The sequence below is a fragment of the Schistocerca serialis genome, chromosome 4, assembly GCF_023864345.2.
Source record: "Schistocerca serialis cubense isolate TAMUIC-IGC-003099 chromosome 4, iqSchSeri2.2, whole genome shotgun sequence".
NCBI lineage: Eukaryota > Metazoa > Arthropoda > Insecta > Orthoptera > Acrididae > Schistocerca > Schistocerca serialis.
The window spans coordinates 625,288,903-625,312,840 of NC_064641.1; the positions used below are offsets into that span (position 1 = coordinate 625,288,903).

A 23,938-nucleotide genomic window follows, 5' to 3' on the forward strand; every position below is an offset into this window, starting at 1 on the left:
GATTATGACCCCACCAAGTTTCTAACACACATGTCCAGTTTCTGGGACTGTGTCATTAAGGAATCTATTGAGATCTGAATAAGGGCACCGCTGATGAATTGTGATGGTGGGTACATCCTTGGTAAGGCATAGGATCCTGCTATTATAATGCTCCAGAAGAGAAATGAGATACCAGACATCGAACTGACTTCAGGGGCAGCACATGCATCTGGACATGAACGTAGGATGGAACATTGTGTCGGCGAGAGGAGTGGGGTTAGGGATGCGGCATGCTGGGCATGGATGGCAGATGGAGTAGCCAATCAGAGGGAAAATGGGAAGAGGTAAAAGCATGGCACTGGCCCCCTATCAGTCAGTTCATCAGCACACATGATGATGGCAATGTGGTCATTTGCTGAAATAGTGTGCGTGTTAGACCCTGACATCTGGCAATTCACTTGTGAACTCTTTCAACATGAAGTACCCTGGGAGAATCACCGGAATCACATCACATACCTCTACGGGAAGATGTATTGTGGCATGAAAAGTCTTGACAAGATGCACAACTGGAGAAGCCATTTGCTGAGTGCATTCGCATTTCTTATGAGATGCCATGAAGAACATGTAGTACTGAACTTCGACAAAGTTACACATCACATAAACTCAGCAGCAGTCAGATGAACAAAGAAACATGGGGACAGGAGAGAGTCAACTTTACTTGCTGGTGTCTGGACTAAGTGACAAAGAACTTTTCAAATTACATCTACAGATGACTAGCCAGTACAGTCCTTGGTCATGGGACTAGACTGATGATGTCACATGGACCACATGGACTCTGTGCAAAGGATGGCCACTGGATGTCAAACACTGAAATTTGAGCATATTCTAAGACAGGAAACCTTATGATGTCACCTGCAAGACTATCAATCTCACGGCCAAGTAATTGGATGAGGATGTGGTGTCAGTTCTTAAGAAAGGCCTCAATTTGGCACCCACTCCTAAATTTGCAGCACTCACTCAGTGAAACAGGTAGCTGCATGACTTCTCCCTGATGCAGCTGCTGAAATATGTCACAAGACCTGTTGTGCTGTCATACAGATGAAACCTATGAAATCAAACATCTGCGGGGGCAGCCATAAGGAAACTAAGAGAAGATCCTGATTTTGTGGTCTTACCAACCAACAAGGGCAATTCAACTGTGGTCCTATCTCACCATGATTACATAGAGAAAATGTGGGGCCTGCTAGAAGACAGTGCATACCTGAATATCGACACTTACTCTACCAAGAGTTTGGAGAGGAAGACCATGACGCTTCTCATTGAATTCAGCTTGCCAGACAGGTTTGTTAAGAAGCTAAGACAGATGGCATCAACTCCACCAAGACTTTATGACTGCTGAAGATTCACAAGGATGGGGTTCTTTCATGTCCCCAACCCCATCATCAACATTGGTGCTCCGACATACCAACTCGCTAAGTACCTAAAGGACTTCCTTAACCCTTATGTCGGGAGTGTTCACAATACATTTTCAACTCTGTGGATTTTGTGGGTAGCCTTAAAAACTTTATGCTTAACAATACCAACATACTTTCTCTTTTTACCAGAGTGGCTTTATGAGAATCCTTAGAACTTATTGGCCAGATATTTGATGTAGTGATGACCAACCTTTTTAAGCACATATTGACGTCAAAATTTTCAACACTTGCTACTATGAGCAGACTGAAGTAGGAGTCACTAGGGACCCACTTTCACTAGCTGTCACCAATATGTATATGGAATATTTTGAGAAGGAAGCACTGGAATCAGACAAATGAAAACCTACCTGTTTCTTCTGGTATGTACAGGACACTTTTCTCATATGGCAACATAAGCTGAATGACTTCCTTATAAACTACAGTTCCATACACCAGAACATTAATTTTACTATGGTGTGGTCCTCTCTGTGGATGCTCTGGTTAAAAGAAGAGTGGATGTCACTTTGGGCCACAGCACATACTGGAAGAAGATGCACACTGTGCTATAATGACATGCAGACAGCTGTCATCACCTGGCTTAGATGAATGGTGTGCTCAAAACTTTGGTACATAGAGCTTGCAACCTCTCTGACAAAAAAAGTATCAACCACAACTTGAACATCTGAGAGCAATTTTCCAGAAGTGTGGCTACAAGGAGTTACAGATTCAGAGAGCCTTATGCCCTATACCCTTAGTACATGTCCTATAACGTCTCTACAATCAGTGGAACCAGAAGATGATGCTCAGGAGGATACAGTCATTGCATTTATTCCTTTTTGTGGCACATTATCCGGGAAGATAGGATGAAGTCTCTGGAAATACCAAGTTAAGATCAGCCAAAACATAGCACTGCTTGGAAGTGAGAAAGACAACACTGGTCTATGATAATCCAGGGTCTATCAGGTACCCTAGCCATGTGGTAAGACATACATAGGTTAGAAAAGGCATACTGTTGCAGATCACTACCAAAAACGTCAATGGCACATCAGACTGCAGCAGCCTAACAAATCAGCAGTCATAGACATTGCCTGACACAGTTAAAAGGAATAGATTATGACCACACCCAAGTTCTGACACAAACGACAATGACTGGGACTGTGTCATTACAGGATCTATTGAGAGTTGAAGTGGAAAACTGCTGATAAACTGTGTAGTGGGTACATCCTTATAAGGCATGGGGCCCCACTAATAGAACGGTCAAGCAGAGAAATGAGGTACCAGACATCAAACTGACTTTGGGGGCAGGTGGAGGAACAGCAGAGAGAGGTCATTTGCTGAAATGTTGTGCCCATTGAACACTGACTTCCAGCTGTTCACCCATGAACTATTTCGACACGAGTACATCGGGAGAATCTGAAGAAACACAGATAAATAGCAGCTCCGTATCATAACTGCAGAGGCAGCAGCTTTCTTCAAAATAACAACTTTTTTCATAATTTAATTTATTAAATTTAGTTAGAATAAGTGTGACAAACATTAAGCACTGTAACGATAGTTTGTTGATATAGTTTACAGATTTGGTTTCTGTGATTTCCATGTCTTTTGTTATTGTATAGCTTTATATGTTCCTCATCCCAGAATGTTTTTATTCTGGATGGACCCTACACAGCTTGATGAATGAAGGAACCTCTTAATTAATGATCAGTGGCAAACAGCTATTTTTAAGGTCTAGTGGAAGATTTATTATTTACCAATCTCTGCAGGTATGTGTAAGTCTCATTTAACTGTGATTGTTGTATTAGCATTATATTACTATGAGCAGAATTCATATTGTGTTGTTATTGTAAGGATAGCATAAGATTTTACCTGATCCAGCTATTCTGACATGTCATTTTTCAAATCATGCAAGACATATACTAGTAACATTCCTAACAAGATGTCATGACCACCATCTTCCCCATTCCCTTCTCATGATGAATAATCGAAATGAGCATATTGTACAGGAATGCTGTTGTTCAGTGTATCTTACTGTTATTATTTCAAAGTCCTGGTATAAGTAAAATACAAGTTAGGCTTCAGTACAGAACTATAGCCTGACAAGAAAAGAATGGATGTGGCTTTCTGTACTGCAGGAGAAGTGTTCTTCTTCTTCTGCAGCTGCTGTTAGATATGCACAGAGATGTTGCAAGAATACAAATAAATTACTGAAAAATAAAGATTCTAAAAGTGTCTTAAGTACACAAATCAGCTTACCTTCGATGTGCCCATAATTCGAGGAAATGTGTATGTTGAGCAGCCTTCTGCACTCAGCCCTAAGATAGTAAATGGAGTACGAAATGTTGCCTGAAATTGTTTTTAACAGATTGTTATTCATACTATCTTATAAATATGATAAATGCTTAACATATAACTGGTAGACAATAATAAATTATATCTTTTATGAAGCCAAATGCTGGAATAAAAAAATTGGTGGTTTTGAAGCAGTTTCAATTTGATTGTGAAATCACAGCACCATTACTTGATCAATGAACATTTGCATAAGTTTTTTACTAAAAGCAGTGTGTCGCTCTAAGTGTCTTATTTTGTAGGTGGATGAGACTTCACAAAAACAAAAGTTCCAAATATACCTACAAAGTGTTTACAAGGAGGAAGAAGATCAAAAGAGCAACTTACTTAGGAATCATACAGTATAACATCTGAGGAGCATTATATACACAAAAGTAAAAAATGAAACCTATGAGCATGTACCACTTTCAGAGGCTGGTTTAATTGTTCTAATGCAAAATTAATGAATAGTTTTAACATTTGTGGATTATTCTGACAACACTTGGAGGAACAGAGACATATTAAAAACTGAAATATATGATACTGATGTTCCACAATAATATTGATTTTACAGTTCATTATGAACTAGCTTTTGCCTATCAGTGAACACCAATCAGTGAATCCTGACTTAATCCCCACTGATCAGATGATGTTCTATTACTCACCTTTACTGAAGTAGTAACAGCCAGTTAATATTTTTGGTCATTATAAGATAGCATACTTATTGTAAATAGTATAGTTGTCCACCAATCACAAACCGAGCGAGGTGGCACAGTGGTTAGCACACTGGACTCGCATTCGGGAGGACGACGGTTCAATCCCGCGTCCGGCCATCCTGATTTACGTTTTTCGTGATTTCCCTAAATCACTCCAGGCAAATGCCAGGATGGTTCCTTTGAAAGGGCACGGCCGTCTTTTTTTCCCCGTCCTTCCCTAATCTGATGAGACCGATGACCTCGATGTCTGGTCTGCTTCTCCAAACAACACAACCCAACCCAACCCCCCCAATCACAATTTTCCATTGACTCTTTCCTCCCCTCTGCCTCCCCCAACCCCCCCTCCCCCCTTTCATGGGCTGATAATCAAATTAATCCGTTATTTTGCCCATACAACCTGTAGTCCGATTCACGAGCAATGGCAGTTTGTGCAGGTCAAGGCGCAGCAGGGACTGCATTGTTGCTGGTTCCAAGCGACATTTGCAGTACACTCATACACATTCTTTGAACTTGATGGAAGCATGTATCCTGCACAGTGTGTCTTTTGCTTGCTTATGTAGGATTTGTCACTTACCACCACCAACAATGGTGACAACTCACAACAAATGGAATAAAAATTCACTAAATAACTGGCTACAGTCATGTTTAATGCTCACATCAGCTACAACATTCACAGCACATCACTGGACTGTCAGAGAATCTATGATGCAGGTGCACAGAACAGGCCTAAAATCGACCACCATAGTTCATGACTCCAACTATAGTAGTCTATGCCAGTACTAACTTGTGTACAATTTTTATCATGTGCAAAGAATGGTTCAAATGGTTCTAAGCACTATGAGACTTAACATCTGAGGTCATCAGTCCCCTAGACTTCGAACTACTTAAACCTAACTAACCTAAGGACATCACACACATCCATGCCCGAGGCAGGATTCGAACCTGCGACTGTAGCAGCAGCGCAGTTCCAGACTGAAGCACCTAGAACTGCTCAGCCACAGCGGCCAGCTGGCATGTGCATTCTTGTACTTTTAATCTTTGAGTATAAAGAAGTATAAGATTTATTTGTTTACAGCTTCTTTGTAAATTTCATTATGCTTGTGTTTTTGTATAGATATTTGGTTGTAAAAGGTCACATATTTAGAAAAACAATCTTTGCTCAGCTATAAACTCTCACTTACATTGTATGGGCTATGTGAAAAGTCTTAAGTTACCTGATGATAGGTGAAAGGCAGTTCATAATGAACTATAAAAAAATATTATTGTGGTACATCAATACAGTGCATTTAAGTTTTTAATATGAGTAGTTTTAGTTTGTGACAAAATTTTCTTAAATTGTAAATATGCAGAAGTATATAACACAGTATCATTGTTATCCCATGAAAATAACAGCTGAACTGTGATATACACAGACGCAAAAATAATTTTCATGTAGACTTTTCCCCCTGGTCAAGTGTTCAGAATGGAGTTATGTACTTTGGTGGTAGGACATTCAACAAGCTCCCCTCTAACATAAAGCAGAAAATTGGGAATCTCTACCATTTCAAAAGAAAATGAAAAACCTACTTCTTTATTTGAATATTTAGGTTCAGGGGTTGGAAAGTTTTGTTAGCTACATCGCAAGTGGAAGTTTTATTTTTCTAAAGGCCATCATATTAACCATTATCTGTAGAAATTATTTATTTCACAATTGCAATTTTGGCCTTGAAATCGAAAAAATTATTGAATATGACATTCTTTGAAAAATGCTATATAAATCTGAACCTCAACAAAGAGAAGTTAATCAACCAGCAGTAGTGTTTGTCATAAAGCAGTTTGAAAAGTAGTAGTGTTTTGTAAATAAGAATCATTGTTTATAGATGTAAGTAAATATTTTCTTTTAAAAAGTATCATGTGAAGAAAATATTAAGTTAACAATAGCAGATAAATGGCAGCTGTACAGTAAAACTGATGAGGCAGCGGTTTTTTTTCTAAGTAGCAGCTTTATTACTAATCTTTTATTAAATTTAAATGGATAAGCATGAATAGCATTAAGCAGTGCAGTAATAGTTTTCTGTTAATACGGCATGCAGATTAAGTTTCCATGATTTTTGTCTTATGTTAACATACATCTTGACTTATTGTAAATCCCTGGAGGTGGTTCTAGATGAGATCTATGAATTATGGTTGAGTGAATGGATGATACTGAAGAATAAGCTGCTGCATCTTATTGATGGAATGAACAATTGGTAAGCCTTGTACTAATTCCATAATGATCAAACCTGTGTAATAGTATAGCATTGCCCACACAATCAAATGCTTTTGTTAACTAAATGAAGATACCTACTATCATTACCTTATCATTTCCTTCTGTCACAGTGCTCCAAACATATGGGCGTGGAGTTGGGCGGGGGGAGGGGGGGGGGGGGGGGACAAAAATACAGAAACATTACAAATGCAACACACTGCCATGCCTAATACGATGTAGGAAACCACTGACCCTCAAAACAACTTCCAGTCATCACAAAATGGATAAATACAGGTCCTGCTTGGTTTCAAGGGAACCTTACACCATTCTTCCTGCCAAATAATGAAAAGTTCAGGTAATGATGATGGAGATGGATAGCGACCGCATGCCCTTCTCTCCAAAGTAGACAACAAAGACTCAATAATATTGAGATCTGATGACAGTGGGGGCCTGAGGAGATGCAACAATTTATCTGCAAATTGTTTGCAATTTATCGGCAAAACAAAAAGAGTCAAGGATGATACATGCTGTGTGAACAGAGGACCTGCCATCTTGGAGCACAGCATCACCATTGGGAAACAAACACTGTACCATGGGATGGACCTGAATAGCCAAAATAATCACATAATCCTTGGCAGTAATGAGATCTTGCAGAGTACCAATGAAGCTCATGGAATACCACAATATAGCTGCCCAAATCATGTAGATCTACATAAATACTCTGCAAGTCACCATACAGTGCTTGGCAGAGGGTATCCTGTACCTCTGCTAGTCATTTTCTTTCATATTCCACTTGCAAATAGAGCAAGGGCAAAATGACTGTCCATATGCCTCCGACTGAGCCCTAATTTCTTTTATCTTATCTTTGCAGTACTTATGCAAGATGTATTTCGGCAATAGTAGAATCATTCAGCAGACACCTTCAAATGCTGGTTCTACAAATTTTCTCAATAGTCTTCCTTGAAAAGAATGTCACCTTCCCTCCAGAGATTCCCATTCGAGCTCCTGGGGCATTGTGTTTCTTGTGTGTTGTTCAGACCTGCCAGGAACAAATCCAGCAGCCCACCTCTGAAACAGTTCAATGTCTTCCTTTAATCCCACCTGGTATAGATCCCAAAAATTGGAGCAGTACTCAAGAATGGGTCACCCTAGTGTCATATATGTGGTCTCCTTTAAAGGTGAACCACACTTTCCTAAAATTCTCCCAATAAACCAAAGTCAAACATTTCTCTTCCCTACCAAAGTCCTCACACATTTGTATGAGACATACTGCTTTGCTGTAATAGTGCTGGGAATGACAACCAAAGATGTCCTGCTATGAATAGAAATGGTATCCCAGACCATCACTACTGGTTTTGGACTGTATGGTGAGTGACAGTGAGGTTGGTATCCCACCATGGTCTGAGGTATCTCCAGATATGTCTTTGCTGGTCATTGGGGCTCAGTTCATAGTGAGACACATCACTGAAGACAATTCTACTCCATTCAACTTGATTGCAGGCTGAAAAATCTACCGTTTTGGACGACTTGAAGTGGTGAAGTATGTGTGCAAACTTCAACTTCTTTAACGATACGACTTACTTGATATGGTCAGCTGACTTTCCTAGCTAGTTAGCCTGTTGCGGCAAACTCCCTTTCTCTTCTTCTCCGCAGTATATTGCTGGGAACAGGAATTTCTCAAGACTCTTTCTACTTATTTCTATAAGTAGACATACACAGTTTCTTTTGCTTCGCTTAACGATGTATATTTAAACATCAAACTTTTACAAATCTCACTCTCCACATGAATAAATACTTTTAAGTAAGTCTCCTCAAATGTTATAAACACAGTTACATTTACAACAGAGTTGGCTTGCTAACCATGAGTCTATTATACAGAAATCATACACCTGTCTTGCCCCTGGCAAGTTCAAGTTAAAAGTACTAAAAATCTTTTTCCACTCATTGTTCTTTCATCACTAACAACAGTCACAGTTACAAAACAGCACAGAACAACACAGAAGTTCCTTGATTCTGCCATGTGCTTCATTATGACTTCCATGGATTGAATGACAAGTACTTGTTGGCGTCATTCGACCGCCATGTCTACAGTTTTCTCACGCTAAACTTCGGACCTGCATACACAGACAGGTGACGCGCAGTAGGGTTCCTTTCTCCCACTCACATCTAAAATATCGTGTTTGAGATGGTGGAAGGCCGGGTGGTTCTAGATATTTTATACAATCATTATGTACATTAATATCACACATAATAAAAATTCACATTTCAATCGTATACATTTCTTTTCTTTTCAATCATAAATTTCAGGTGTTTATGACAGATGAGTAATTTACTTTTTTCAGGCCACATGTCGTCCTATCTCCATGTAGGTATGCCTGTCCTATTTACTTAGCAAATGCCGGGTATGCCCCCTTTATCCTTTCAGAGTAGGCCTCGTGGTTCATTACTCTAGTATACATTTCTACGTATACTATAATTAAGTATTTTCTGGTAAAGCTATGAATCTATTTTACACTTCACATTCACTTTTATAATACGTCATTTAATCCCTGGAGTCCTCCTCTACTTCTCAACTCCTATATCCTTAGTATATACTATATCTACCTATAATCCAAGTCGAACTATCCTACTATTCATCAACTTATCAGAGAATTTGCTACACTTACTTTTCTTAAATAAGCATCACGATTAACTCCAATCCTGCTTGTGTTCTCTTTCATTACTCATGCCTTCTTCTTATGTACACTCGATGTAGAATCATCATAGTTCAGTGTGTGTGTGTGTGTGTGTGTGTGTGTGTGTGTGTGTGTGTGTGTGTGTGTGTGTGTGAATCATCTCCTACAGAACAGACATTCCCATCTTCACCCTTGAGGCCCCCAAAGGAAATCTTAGCAACCCTATGGAAATGGCAAATGGTGAAGAAACAATCACACTTGTTTGCCAGGGTTGTCTGAAAGGTGAGATGTGTGTCTTGTGTTAGCCAAGATTAATCGGTTGGTGTAAATCATGATCTACAGTTCCCACCCCCTTTCAAAATTGATACAAACCCTCCCATTTACATCACATCTCATAAAAAGTATAAAATATGGATATAATAGAGGGAAACATTCCACATGGGAAAAATATATCTAAAAACAAAGACGATGTGACTTACCAAACGAAAGTGCTGGCAGGTCGATAGACACACAAACATACACACTAAATTCAAGCTTTCGCAACCAACGGTTGCTTCATCAGGAAAGAGGGAAGGAGAGGGAAAGACGAAAGGATGTGGGTTTTAAGGGAGAGGGTAAGGAGTCATTCCAATCCCGGGAGCGGAAAGACTTACCTTAGGGGGAAAAAAGGACAGGTATACACTCGCACACACACCCATATCCAACCGCACATACACAGACACAAGCAGACATTTGTAAAGGCAAAGAGTTTCGGCAGAGATGTCAGTCGAGGCAGAAGTACAGAGGCAAAGATGTTGTTGAAAGACAGGTGAGGTATGAGCGGCGGCAACTTGAAATTAGCGGAGGTTGAGCCTGGCGGATAACAAGAAGAGAGGATGTACTGAACGGCAAGTTCCCATCTCCGCACATCCATCTTCACACGTCCGTACAGTGAAGAAGAACTCCAGAATTTCCTCTCCAACCTCCATTCCTTTGGTTCCATCAGATTCACCTGGTCCTACTCCAAATCCCATGCCACTTTCCTTGACGTTGACCTCCATCTGTCCAATGGCCAGCTTCACACGTCCATATCAAACCCACCAACAAGCTACAGTACCTCCATTATGACAGCTGCCACCCATTCCACATCAAACGGTCCCTTCCCTACAGCCTAGGTCTTCATGGCAAACGAATCTGCTCCATTCCTGAATCCCTGAACCATTACACCAACAACCTGAAAACAGCTTTTGCATCCCGCAACTACCCTCCCGACATGGTACAGAAGCAAATAGCTAGAGGCACTTCCTCATCCCCTCAAACCCAGAACCTCTCACAGAAGAACCCCAAAAGTGCCCCACTTGTGACAGGATACTTCCCGGGACTGGATCAGACTCTGAATGTGCTCTCCAGCAGGGATATGACTTCCTCAAATCCTGCCCTGAAATGAGATCCATCCTTCATGAAATCCTCGCCACTCCACCAAGAGTGTCTTTCCGCCGTCCACCTAACCTTCGTAACCTCTTAGTTCATCCCTATGAAATCCCCAAACCACCTTCCCTACCCTCTGGCTCCTACCCTTGTAACCGCCCCCGGTGTAAAACCTGTCCCATGCACCCTCCCACCACCACCTACTCCAGTCCTGTAACCCGGAAGGTGTACACGATCAAAGGCAGAGCCATGTGTGAAAGCTCCCACGTGATTTACCAACTGACCTGCCTACACTGTGAAGCTTTCTATGTGGGAATGACCAGCAACAAACTGTCCATTCGCATGAATGGACACAGACGGACAGTGTTTGTTGGTAATGAAGATCACCCTGTGGCTAAACATGCCTTGGTGCACGGCCAGCACATCGTGGCACAGTGTTACACCGTCCGGGTTATCTGGATACTTCCCACTAACGCCAACCTGTCAGAACTCCGGAGATGGGAACTTGCCCTTCAGTATATCTTCTCTTCTCGTTATCCACCAGGCCTCAACCTCCGCTAATTTCAAGTTGCCGTCGCTCATACCTCACCTGTCTTTCAACAACATCTTTGCCTCTGTACTTCTGCCTCGACTGACATCTCTGCCGAAACTCTTTGCCTTTATAAATGTCTGCTTGTGTCTGTGTATGTGCGGTTGGATATGGGTGTGTGTGCGAGTGTATACCTGTCCTTTTTTCCCCCCTAAGGTAAGTCTTTCCACTCCCGGGATTGGAATGACTCCTTACCCTCCCCCTTAAAACCCACATCCTTTCGTCTTTCCCTCTCCTTCCCTCTTTCCTGATGAAGCAACCGTTGGTTGCGAAAGCTTGAATTTTGTGTGTATGTTTGTGTTTGTTTGTGTGTCTATCGGCCTGCCAGCGCTTTCGTTTGGTAAGTCACATCGTCTTTGTTTTTAGATATAAAGTATAAAATATTTTATACAAAGTAGAAAATTATACAGTACAGTATAACAGTCATTCAGTTCGTCACACTATATTATATTTTTCACAAACATAATATTCTTATTCCATTTATTTCATCTAAATCGGTATTTGTTTTATTGTCATATCCAGTTTACCAAGTAAAGATTACAAGATAGTTTAAGATTTTATAAATAGATAACAGAATAGTTTAAGATTTGCAAGGAATTTGGTGCAGGATGACAATTTTGGAAGAAACACTGAAAACAACTCGGGATCTGACGGTCGTCACTCTCCCTATTAACATAGAACATTAACGTCCCAGTCATCTGATATTAACTTTTCTTGTGCTCTGGCAGACCAATATTTCTCTTTAAATTTCTTCTGGAAATCTCCCCACGAAGAAAAGTTCTCAATATTTACAGTACCCCATTCTGAGGCTTCCCCTAAAAGGTACCCCACAGAAAATTTAATCTTTTTAGAATCTTCCCAGTTCTTCGGCAAGGCTTTGTTGAATCTTTTCAAAATATGAGTCGGATTTACCTCTCCGTCGGGCTTGAATTTAGGGAATTGTCTCAATAACCCTGAATTCGCTCCCCATTGCAAATCAGTAACTACTTCACTAGTCAACACAACATTGGGTGAAGTTTCTCATTTTTCTACTTGTTCCTGGTTATGTTTGATTTCTCTCCAGAGTTTGTCTATGCCGTTCCTGGTATCAGTAAGTTCGGAAGAAGCCATAGGCGATGTATTCCTGGATGTTATTCGCTCAGTGACTTTCTGAGCTATAATTTCTTCTACCTGTTCCTCCAGACTACTTACATTTATGATATTAGAGCTTGCTATCTTCCCTTGAAGCTTCTTTCTACACTGTCTACTCGTGTACTTACACATGTAATTTACGATTGAATGACAGGCGTTAATTCACTATGCTTATCAATGCTCGCTTTCAAAGTATGCCATCCCTGCTTTACAGCATTAAACTTAGCATTACATACATCCTCCAATGATCCTAACTTTTCATTAATCTCTGATTCTATACTATTACATTTCTCCTCAATATTCAGTTCTAATCTTTTTGTCAGATCCTGTAAATTATCCTTCTGTTTTTGATTGAAGTCAGTAAACATTTGATTTACATGAACGTTTAAAGAATCAGTCAGTTCTTTCTTTAAATCTAATTTCAAATTTTCTACTTTACCATTTAGGGTGTCGAATTCAGTCTTTAAAACATCCATGCCTTTGCATAGATTACTAAATTCTTTGCTCTGTGCGTCAACTTTGGCATTTAACAAACCTAGATTTGTTGCTTGACTATTCAAGGTTTCACTCTGGTTATTTAGAACTTCACTCCGAGCATTTAAACTAGAATGTATCAAACCTATTTCTTTCCTTGGAGTTTCATTCTCAGCATTTGACTGCTGACTCTGGTCATCTAAATTAGCATTTAAAGTTTTACTTTGATCATCTAATCGAGAATTCATTACACTAAATCTTCACTTAGTCTCTTTTAATTGAGTTTTAATTAGATTTATTAACTCAGACCAGTCAGGTCCTTCTTTTGTAATTCTCATAGCCATGACTGGTTCTGAAGTTTCCCCAACTTGCTGTTTGTTATTCATATTTTTACCCACTTTGGACCTTGTGAGCATTTAAAAATTAACTTTAAGTATAATAACTACACTAATATAGTTCATGCTTCAGTTTATACCACGTTGTATTCAAACAATAAAGTTCTGTTTTACGCTCACCCTGTGTAGAATTTGGGCTGCATGAATGAGCAGATGTGTAATCAGCACCAGTGAACAGCAATGGTGCCGGTGGCGTCGGTCATTGGTTACCACTTAAGCATTGGTGAGTGGAAGGGGAAGCAGGTCAGCACCGGATAACAGGAACTGGTGCCGGCGGTGTTGGATGTTGGTTTCCGCGTCTGCGGCCCCTTGATTTGTGTGAGAGCTGTCCTCTCCCTGCACCAGATCTTCTTAGTCAAAGTGATCTTGGCGTATTTCTTCTTAGAGAAACACACTGGAATCTTCTTCACTATATCTCAATTCAAATTGTTTCTCTTTTGAATACTTGGGCATGTCCCGAAGTCTCTGAGCAAATTCTTTATCATGTTTGGTTTAGTTGCTATGGCAACATACAACATCCACTTTTTTCATTTTTTGGTCTTATAATTCCTGTTTTTCGAGTCCTTTTTCACTCGTTGCCATGTTCTAACATTTTGGACGACTTGAAGTGGTGAAGTATGTGTGCAGACTACAACTTTTTTAACAATACGACTTACTTGAGATGGTCAGCCGACTTTCTTCGCTGTTTAGCCTGCTGTTGCAAACTGCCTTTCTCTTCTTCTCTGCAGTATATTGCTGGGAACAGGAATTTCTCAAGACTCTTTCTGCTTACAGAAATAAGTAGATGTACACAGTTTCTTTTGCTTCACTTAACGACGTATATTTGGACATCAAACTTTTATAAATCTTATTCTCCACATGGATAAATACGGTTAAGTAAGTCTCCTCGCGTGTCTAAATGTTAGAAACACGGTGACATTTACAACAGAGTTGGCTTGCTAGCCACGATTCTATTATAAAGAAATCATACACCTGTCTTGCCTCTAGCAAGTTCAAGTTAAAAGTTACTAAAAATCTTTTTCCACTCAATTGTTCTTTCGTCACTAACAATAGTCACAGTTACAAAACAGCACAGAACAACACAGAAGTTCCTTGATTCTGCCGTGTGCTTCATTATGACTTCCATGGACCAACCAACAAGTGCTTGTTGGAGCCATTCGACTGCCGTGTCTACAGTCTTCTCACGATAAACTTTAGACCTGCACACACAGACAGATGATGCGCAGAAGATAGGGTTCCTATCTCCCACTCACATCTAAAATATAGTGTGTTCAAGACGGTGGAAGGCAGAGTGGTTCTAGAATTTGCACCGAAATTCTCAAAGCACTACAACACTTGTTGCAGATGCCACAAAGAGCAGATTGATTTCACTGTCTTTATGTTGTCTGGCTGCATGTGGTCTGATGAGAGTTCTTCAGAGTACCTCAAACCACCACCTAGCCTAATGAAAACACCATGTGAACTCCACAGGTACACTGATACCCAAGTAGCTGTTTCCTTTGTATAGTTCATTCCTGGTTTATCAAGAGGAGTCCTACAATTCCCCACACAATAATGCAGTTCAAGAAATCTGCAGCCAAGAACGTCACAGATTCAACTAAGCTTTTTGTTGAGACCTTCCACTTGATGTTATGATAGTACGAACAAATTTTTTTTGTGAATATTTTCTAGCTGAATACTGTGCATAATTATCAAATTTAGTTTTTGAGGCAGGACACTGATTCAAACTCATTGAATCATTTACATAAAAAATTATAATGTTTGAATCATTCCCCATCTTTGCAAATGTGTGGCTTTCGGAGATGCGGTGTGGTGTGTATTAACGAGATTGTACTACACTAACGAATCACTGGAGTTGAGAATGCTACCCTTGATGTAGCATCAATTTTGCTATCTGAATTGATGAAAAACATTAAACAGCTACATGAAGAAGGAGTGCAGAAGTACATAGCCAAAGCAGTTCTGCTGTTAAAGGCTTGGGAAAGGAGAAGAGGATAGCTGGAAAGATAGTTGAGTGCAGGGCACACTTGATTTGTGCTGAGAAACAGCACAATAGCATATTTAATATTTCATTCAATATTTTTTTGACAATATAGTTCATTTAAGTAATATTTTGCAATGCTCCTTCATTTTTTAAACGGACTGTTGGGTCTCTTTTTCTAGTGGTAAACTGCACACATGGAAACCAAAAGGTCACTAGCAGAGCTTACTATGACAGTGCCTAGATAGGCCCCAACAAGGGCACGGCACAGAAACAGGCAAGAAATGACCCAAAAATAGAGAGAAAGAACAATTAACTAGGAGGAGCAGTTCTGACAGAGGTGCAGGATCACCAAGGTCCTACTCCAACAGCCTTTACCAATGTCTAGACACTCTTGGATGACATAAATTGAAACTTAGGGTACTAAAGCAAAAGTAGTGCAACTCATATTACTTTTATTGAACAGAAAAGGGTGGATGAAAGAAGCACAGTACCTTACAAAATAAATCTCAACTCAACTGAAAAATTAATATCCAAATATACTTAAGTTATCACTGTATAATAGGCGTCTACAACCTACATTGTACTTAACCAAGAGAGTATAGTTTGCATGAGAGTTTAAGTATTATTTTGTGCCAGGCAGGTAGAATTAAGACACACATGATTACAAACCATATTCACATTTTAGTAGTTGTTGACATTGGCTGGTGTGATATGAATGTCCTGTCTGAATGTTTAATTACATAAAAAGAATCAAATAGTTACAGTTGTGTTACTTTATAACAACACCTATGTGTAAAGCTTTATTCAACCAAACACACTGATCTCTAATCAACAGATAGTATTTCAAATTGTAATGAGTAAGTTTTTGGTTTGTCAGTTTCTTTTTTTGTGAAACTAACCTGAAAATAGACATTATAGCTTTATTAACATTACAAAATTACGAGGAGTATTTTCACTGAAAATGTTTTATATTTCATGAAGAAACATTTTGTCAGTTTCGCTAACACTGTGAAACGAGATGAAAATGGAACAATAGTTTTTGTGGGGGATAATAGACTGTCAAATTATAATATCAGAGTCTTGCCCATCTTTGCAAATGTGTGGCTTTTAGAGATGTGGTCTGACGTGTATTGACAATATTGTACTGTACTAATGAAACAATTGAGGAGAGAGTGCAACCCTCAATGTAGCATCAATTTTGTTATCTGAAGTGATAAAAACCATTAAACAGCTATGTACAGAAGGAGTGCAGAAGTACATAGCCAAAGCAGTTCTGCTATTAAAAGGTTGATAAAGGAGAAGAGGATAGTTGGAAAGAGGGCCTCTTGGTCTAGTGATAAATTGCACACCTGGAAACCAAAAGGTCAGTAGGAAAGACTACCATGGGGGTGGCTAGATAGACCCCAACAAGGGCACAGGCACAGAAATAGGCAAAAACAGACCCAAAACTAGAATGAAAGAATAATTAACTAGGAGGAGCAGTTCTGCAGATGTGCAGGATCATCTAGGTCCTGCTCCCACAGCCTTTACAATGTCTAGACACTTCCGAAAACACGGAAATTGAAACTTAGGGTACTAAAGCAAAACTAGTGCACCTCATATTACGTTTATTGAATAGGAAAGACTGGAAGAAAAAAAAGCACAGTGTCTTACAAAATTAATCTCAAATCAGTTGTAAAATTGTTGTTATTAACATCCAAATACAGTGAAGTTACCACCATATAATAGGTATCTACAATCTACATTGTATTTAACCAAGAGAGTATAGTTTGTACGAGGGTTTAAATATTATTTTGTGCCAGGCACGTAACATTCAGATACATGTTGATTATGAACCATATTCACATTTTTAGTAGTTGTCAATTTTGACTGGTGTGATGTGATCATCCTTTTTGACTGTTTAATTATGTAAAAATAATCAAATAGTTACAGTTGTGTTAAACAATGCCTACACATAACACTTATTCAACCAAAACATTACTCTCTAATCAACTGTAATGAGTAAGATTTGGCTTGTCAGTTCGTGTTCTTGGCAAAACTCACTTGAAAATACACATTACAGCTTTATTAACAATTCAAAATCATGAAGAGTATTTCACTGAAAATGCTTTATATTTCATGAAGGAAAATTTTGTCAGTTTTGTTAACATTGTCAAATGAGATGACAATGGAGCAATAGGTTTCATGGGGGATAATGGCACTATCAAATTATCCATCTGATTAAAGTGAAGCTTGGTTAAAAAATTGGACTTCTAGTTAACTATTTAAAATGGTGAAGTTAGAGAAATTTTTTTTTTAGTTTAAGCAGTTTTGTTTACATTGCAATGCTGTAGTCTAATTTGAAACATGAGATTATTAGCTTTAATATTTTCTTAACATTTAGTGAAATTAATAAATTTTAAGTGATGATGGTCGAAGTAGAGAGGATATAAAATGTAGACTGGCAATGGCAAGGAAATTCTTTCTGAAGAAGAGAAATTTGTTAACATCGAGTATAGATTTAAGTGTCAGGAAATCGTTCCTGAAACTATTTGTATCGAGTGTAGCCATGTATGGAAGTGAAACATGGATGATAAATAGTTTAGACATGAAGAGAATAGAAGCTTTCGAAATGTAGTGCTACAGAAGAATGCTGGAGATTAGATGGATAGATCACATAACTAATGATGAAGACCTGAATATAACTGGGGAGAAGAGGAATTTGTGGCACAACTTGACTAGAAGAAGGGATCGATTGATAGGACATGTTCTGAGGCATCAAGGGATCACCATTTTAGTATTGGAGGGCAGCATGGAGGGAAAAAATCGTAGAGGGAGACCAAGAGATGAATACACTAAGCAGATTCAGAAGGATGTAGGTTGCAGTAGCTACTTAGAGATGAAAAAGCTTGCACAGGATAGGGTAGCACGGAGAGCTGCATCAAACCAGTCTCTGGACTGAAGACCACAACAACAACAAGAAGTAGGTAGAATCACTATAATCAGATAGTTAGGTACAATAGAACTACTGAAACTAAAATTCATGAATTTAAAAACCAACAAAAGAACATTGCAAATTAACATATATATAAATGATAAAAATACACTTATATTATTCAGATAGGAGGTATGTAGTCATCAGTGTTTCTTGTTAAAATTAAAAACATGTTAACAACAAAAATGTTCTCACGCAATTAACAACATGATAAATATAAATTTATTTTACTGATGCAAATTCTTGTTAAGTGGTTGGGAAAAAAGAAAACACAAATAATCAAAAGAAAAAAAATGCACTGATTTAATTTACATTTCTGAGGCTGAGAGGGAATTTACAGTCTAACAAGGGAAAGAAACATTACAAATTGAAAATACAACGCTGGTGCAAGCTTTTACAACTAAAGAGCCATAATGCATTTTCCGTTGTGAGGAAAATAGTGGCAAACAGAGAGATAGTTTAGTAATTTTGTCACAAATGGCTCTGGATACATTTCCTACAGTCAATTACTATGACATGTTCTGGGTTTTCCCAAACTGCTGCTGAACTGATATACCTGTCTGTGTGGTTGTGCGGGATGTGAATTTTCCCTTGAGGTATCCACTACTGTAGTAGGCATGGGTTTCGTGTCTATCTTGGCCACTATAATACGTTCACTATGCTGTTTGTAGTAGCTTACCCGCACTCCTATTTTTTTATTCATTATTAAACCTACTCCTGCATTACCCCTATTTGATTTTGTATTTATAACCCTGTATTCACCTGACCAAAAGTCTTGTTCCTCCTGCCACCAAACTTCACTAATTCCCACTATATCCAACTTTAACCTATCCATTTCCCTTTTTAAATTTTCTAACCTACCCGCCCGATTAAGGGATCTGACATTCCACACTCCGATCCATAGAACGCCAGTTTTCTTTCTCCTGATAACGACGTCCTCCTGAGTAGTCCCCGCCCAGAGATCCAAATGGGGGACTATTTTACCTCCGGAATATTTTACCCAAGAGGACGCCATCATCATTTATCCATACAGTAAAGCTGCATGCCCTCGGGAAAAAATTATGGCCATAGTTTCCCCTTGCTTTCAGCTGTTCGCAGTACCAGCACAGCAAGGCCGTTTTGGTTAGTGTTATAAGGCCAGATCAGTCAATCATCCAGACTGTTGCCCCTGCAACTACTGAAAAGGATGCTGCCCCTCTTCAGGAACCATACGTTTGTCTGGCCTCTCAACAGATACCCCTCCGTTGTGGTTGCACCTACGGTACGGCTATCTGTGTCACTGAGGCACGCAAGTCTCCCCACCAACGGCAAGGTCTATGGTTCATGGGGGGATTTTCATCACCATGAAGATGATATTTTATTTTTCTGGAGTCACCAATCTTTAGTTAACTGTTACTGGATGGTTTGGATGTCCCTTTAAGATTAATGTGAACCCACCAAAAATTAAACTAAACAAGTGAACAATAAAAACTACCACAATTATAAAATATTCAATGTACATACATAGGACAGTGGAGGGTTTTTATTTGCATGACACATAAATGATACTCATTTGGTGAAAAATGTTCTACAACTACTGTGATTTTTCTCAAATTTCATTTGTATTTGTCTTTTTGTCTTTTTTTGCTTCAGCATTCCCTCACCTAACAACAAATCAGAAAAACCCACACTGTAACTGTAATATTTCATACCTTTTCAGACGCAAATACAACATCACACAGGCCCAACTTAGTTACTGCAATACCAATGGCAGGACCATTCACTACAGCTACCAATATTTTTGGGAAATCAATGAATGCTGTAACCATATTCCTGCAACCAAGACACAGCAAAAAATAACTGCAAGAAGAAAACCAATGTAAAGTGAAAGGGCAGCAGGAACTGCAATTTGTAATTAAATCTTTATTATAGGCACACATACCTAGTTCCTTAAAACAATCTCTACAGCTAAAATTTCCATTGACTGCAGCATAATCATGTCACAGCAAACATGATACATGTATTCAAGAAACATCTGTGTAGAATAGATGTCTTCTAGCTGACAGATTACCCCTGTGATACATTGTCTTTGCTTTCCAAAGCCACTTTCAATTGTTACATATCTAAAATACATTAGATGTAATTTCGTACCATTCACAGACTGCATCATTTATAATAACATGAACAAGTACAATAACTGAGTGTTTTAGAAATCTAATGAAAATAATCAGTCATGATCATAAAAGTCATTATTTTAGTTTGTTACTGGTGACTGGTTTCAGTCTCAATTGACCATCTGCAAACTAACAGTCTCAATTGACCATCTGCAAACTAATGGATGACTCCATTGGTGACAAGCATAGAAAATTAGCAGAGCTGTTGTATATTTTGGTGGGCTCAGTTGATGACTGGTGTCTCCTGGCGCATACAACAGTTCTGCTCATCATTCACATGTGTCATCAATGCTGTCACCCACTGGTCTGAAGATCATCTACTACCAATTTTTTGTAATTTTTTTATATTTATGGTAATTGAAATTTGGAACTCAAATATCAATCCCCCAAAGCAGTTCATTGTAGCTCAAATATTTATCAAAAAATCGACTTTTTTAAGTTTTCCAAGTGTTTTTTGATATACGAAAGGTCATATTTTCAACAGGCCACATGGCTCTGTGATAGAATGCTCATCTGTCTCATGGATGGTCCTGGTTCGATTCTCAGCCATGGTACCTTTTAAAAAAATGATGCTCCCCATGAACTACCACCTTGATGTTGATTGCGAAGTTGTGTGCCTCAATGATCCACTGAGCTATGCTGGTGGAAGCTATGCTCCCTGTAGGGTCACCCATGCCAGATTGGTCAGTAGAAGAGAGACCAGACAAAAAGTTGTCTCCCTAGGGGGCTCCCTTCTGGGGAGAATGTAGATGGCAAACACATGGGCCCTTAGCTAAGTCTAACATTACTTCCACTTCCTTGTGTCAGGCTGCTTCTGTTTTCTTTTCTATCGACCCAAGAAGGTGGACTTAGGTATGGCATTGAGGACAGAACAGGAAAACCATAGAATCTATTCACAGAGAGGTGGCTACAACTAGTGTCTTCTAACAGTTTTGATTGTGATTTAGAATGAGAAGTAGACCTACAAACTTCCCATTTCTTTTATATGAGGTGACTTACTTGAGATTCGCAGCCGATCTTCTTGGCTGGCTAGCTGGCTGCTGGAAAACTCTCTTGACTTCTTCTCCGTAGGATGACGCTAAGTATGGGAATAATTAAGCCTCTCTCTGTACTTGTGAAATAAGTAGATACACAAACTTTACTTTTTGTCAACCAACGATATATTTGTACTCCATACATAATAAAATTCTCACTTTCCACATACATATATGACTTCCTGTAAGTCACTCGCTCCGTCCAACGTCAGAAACAAATTTAATTACATTTATAAAAGAGTTGGCTTAATAACCATGACTCTACATTACATGAATCAAAAAAAGGTCTTGCTTCTACCAAGGCTGGATTGAGAGCTCACAAGATCGGTGGAATCGGTGGGTTCAGGAGGGTAATACGGAATGCCGTGCTGAATCCCAATGGCCTCATATCACTAGCAGTTGAGATGACAGGCATCTTATCGGCATGGCTGTAACGGATCGTGCAGCCATGTCTCAATCCCTGAGTCAACAGATGGGGACGTTTGCAAGACAACAACCATCTGCATGAACAGTTCAATGACATTTGCAGCAGCATGGACTATCAGCTCGGAGACCATGACTGCGGTTATCCTTGACCCTGCATCTCAGACAGGAGCACCTGCAATAGTGCATTCAATGACAAAACTGGGTGCACGAATGGCAAAACGTCATTTTTTCGGATGAATCCAGCTTCTGTTTACAGCATCATGATGGTCACATCTGTGTTTGACGACATCGCGGTGAACGCACATTGGAAGCATGTATTTGTCATCGCATTACTGGCGTATCACCTGGCGTGATGGTATGGGGTGCCATTGGTTACACGTCTCAATCACCTCTTGTTCGCATTGACGGCACTTTGAACAGTTTACGTTACATTTCAGAAGTGTTACGACCTGTGGCTCTACCCTTCATTCGATCCCTGCAAAACCCTACATTTCAGCAGGATAATGCATGACCGCATGTTGCAAGTCCTGTACGGGCCTTTCTGGATACAGAAAATGTTTGACCGTTACCCAAGCGAGCACATTCTCCAGATCTCTCACCAATTGAAAACGTCTGGTTAATGGTGGCCGAGCAACTGGCTTGTCACAATACGTCAGTCACTACTCTTGACGAACTGTGGTATCGTGTTGAAGCTGCATGGGCAGCTGTACCTGTACACACTATCCAAGCTCTGTTTGACTCAATGCCCAGGCATATCAAGGCCGTTATTATGACCAGAGGTGGTTGTTCTGGTTATTGATTTCTCAGAATCTACACTCAAATTGCGTGAAAATATAATCACATGTCAGTTCTAGTATAACATATTTGTCCAATGAATACCCGTTTATCATCTGCATTTCTTATTGGTGTAGCAATTTTAATGGCCAGTAGTGTATTATAATAAGTACAAAAACTACCTAAAGAATGCCAGAGCATACCCTGGAGCAGACATAGATTCAGAATACAACTTGGTCATTGGGGACTTGCCAGTAAGACTGAAGAGAATGAGAGGAAGAAAACTAAAAGAGAAATTTTACCTAGAGAAAATAAAGGAAGAAGGTAAGGATGCTGAGTAGGAGAACACATTTATGTCAAAATGTGACAAAAGTGCCCAATGGAGAGAGAACAAACAAGAAATGGAAGAGAATGACGAAACCTTAAGGGTTCTGTGGGAAGAACGGGTAATAAAGACAATGCCACATAAAATGGAAGAAATTAGGAAATAAAAGACAGTAGGAAATGAGGATGGAAAAAGAGTGGACAAAAGCTGAATAATGAATTAAAGAGAGAAACAGCACAGGCGAGAAAAATGTTGTGTCGGTAGCTGGGCCGACACCGTGAAGTTGAGATGGCTGAAAATGAACGCTAGACTAACGCTGTAGCCGATAGGGCACGCAAGGCTAACGCAGACGGGCGTGAAGTCTGGAACATGAGAACTTATAAATGAATAAGAAGAAAAGTATGTAGATGCTTATTACTTATCTTTTTATTAGTCCTTGGAATACATCTCTCTTGAATACTCGTAAGCTATAGGCACTGATACAAATGGCGCCTTGCTAGTTCGTAGCCATTAACTTAGCTGATGGCTATTCTGTCTCTCGGCTAATGAGAGAGAAAGGCTTCGTACATCTGGTCGGTAGCTAGGTTCTCGTACAACTGGGGCGAGTGCTCTCTCGTATCACGAGACCTGCCTTGGTGGTGGCGCTAGGTCTGCGATTACACAGTGGCGACACGCGGGTCCGACATGTACTAAATGGACCGCGGCCGATTTAAGCTACCACCTAGCAAGTGTGGTGTCTGGCGGTGACACCACATTCCACCCCCGCAAATCGGCGAACGGTCGTGTGATAAGGCTTCCGCCCGCCGTGGGGAGGACCACATGTTGACGTATGCGATGAGGTGGGGAGCCTAACAACAGGCGAGGCTGTGTCACCCGCACCCGGCCATGCGGTCCGA

General features: G+C 39.6%; 1 protein-coding gene across 6 annotated transcripts in view; it reads right to left on the bottom strand.

Moving 5' to 3' along the window:
* LOC126475440 (enoyl-CoA delta isomerase 2-like) overlaps window positions 1–23,938 on the bottom strand; it is a 118,368-nt gene that overhangs the window by 37,164 nt on the left and 57,266 nt on the right. For all 6 annotated transcript variants that reach the window (XM_050103302.1, XM_050103296.1, XM_050103301.1 and 3 more), the window contains exons 4-5: window positions 20,022–20,142; window positions 3,687–3,776 (exon numbers count right to left, since the gene is read on the bottom strand). In XM_050103302.1, the coding sequence (XP_049959259.1) occupies window positions 3,687–3,776; window positions 20,022–20,142 (211 nt within the window). The remainder of the gene's footprint in view (window positions 1–3,686; window positions 3,777–20,021; window positions 20,143–23,938) is intronic.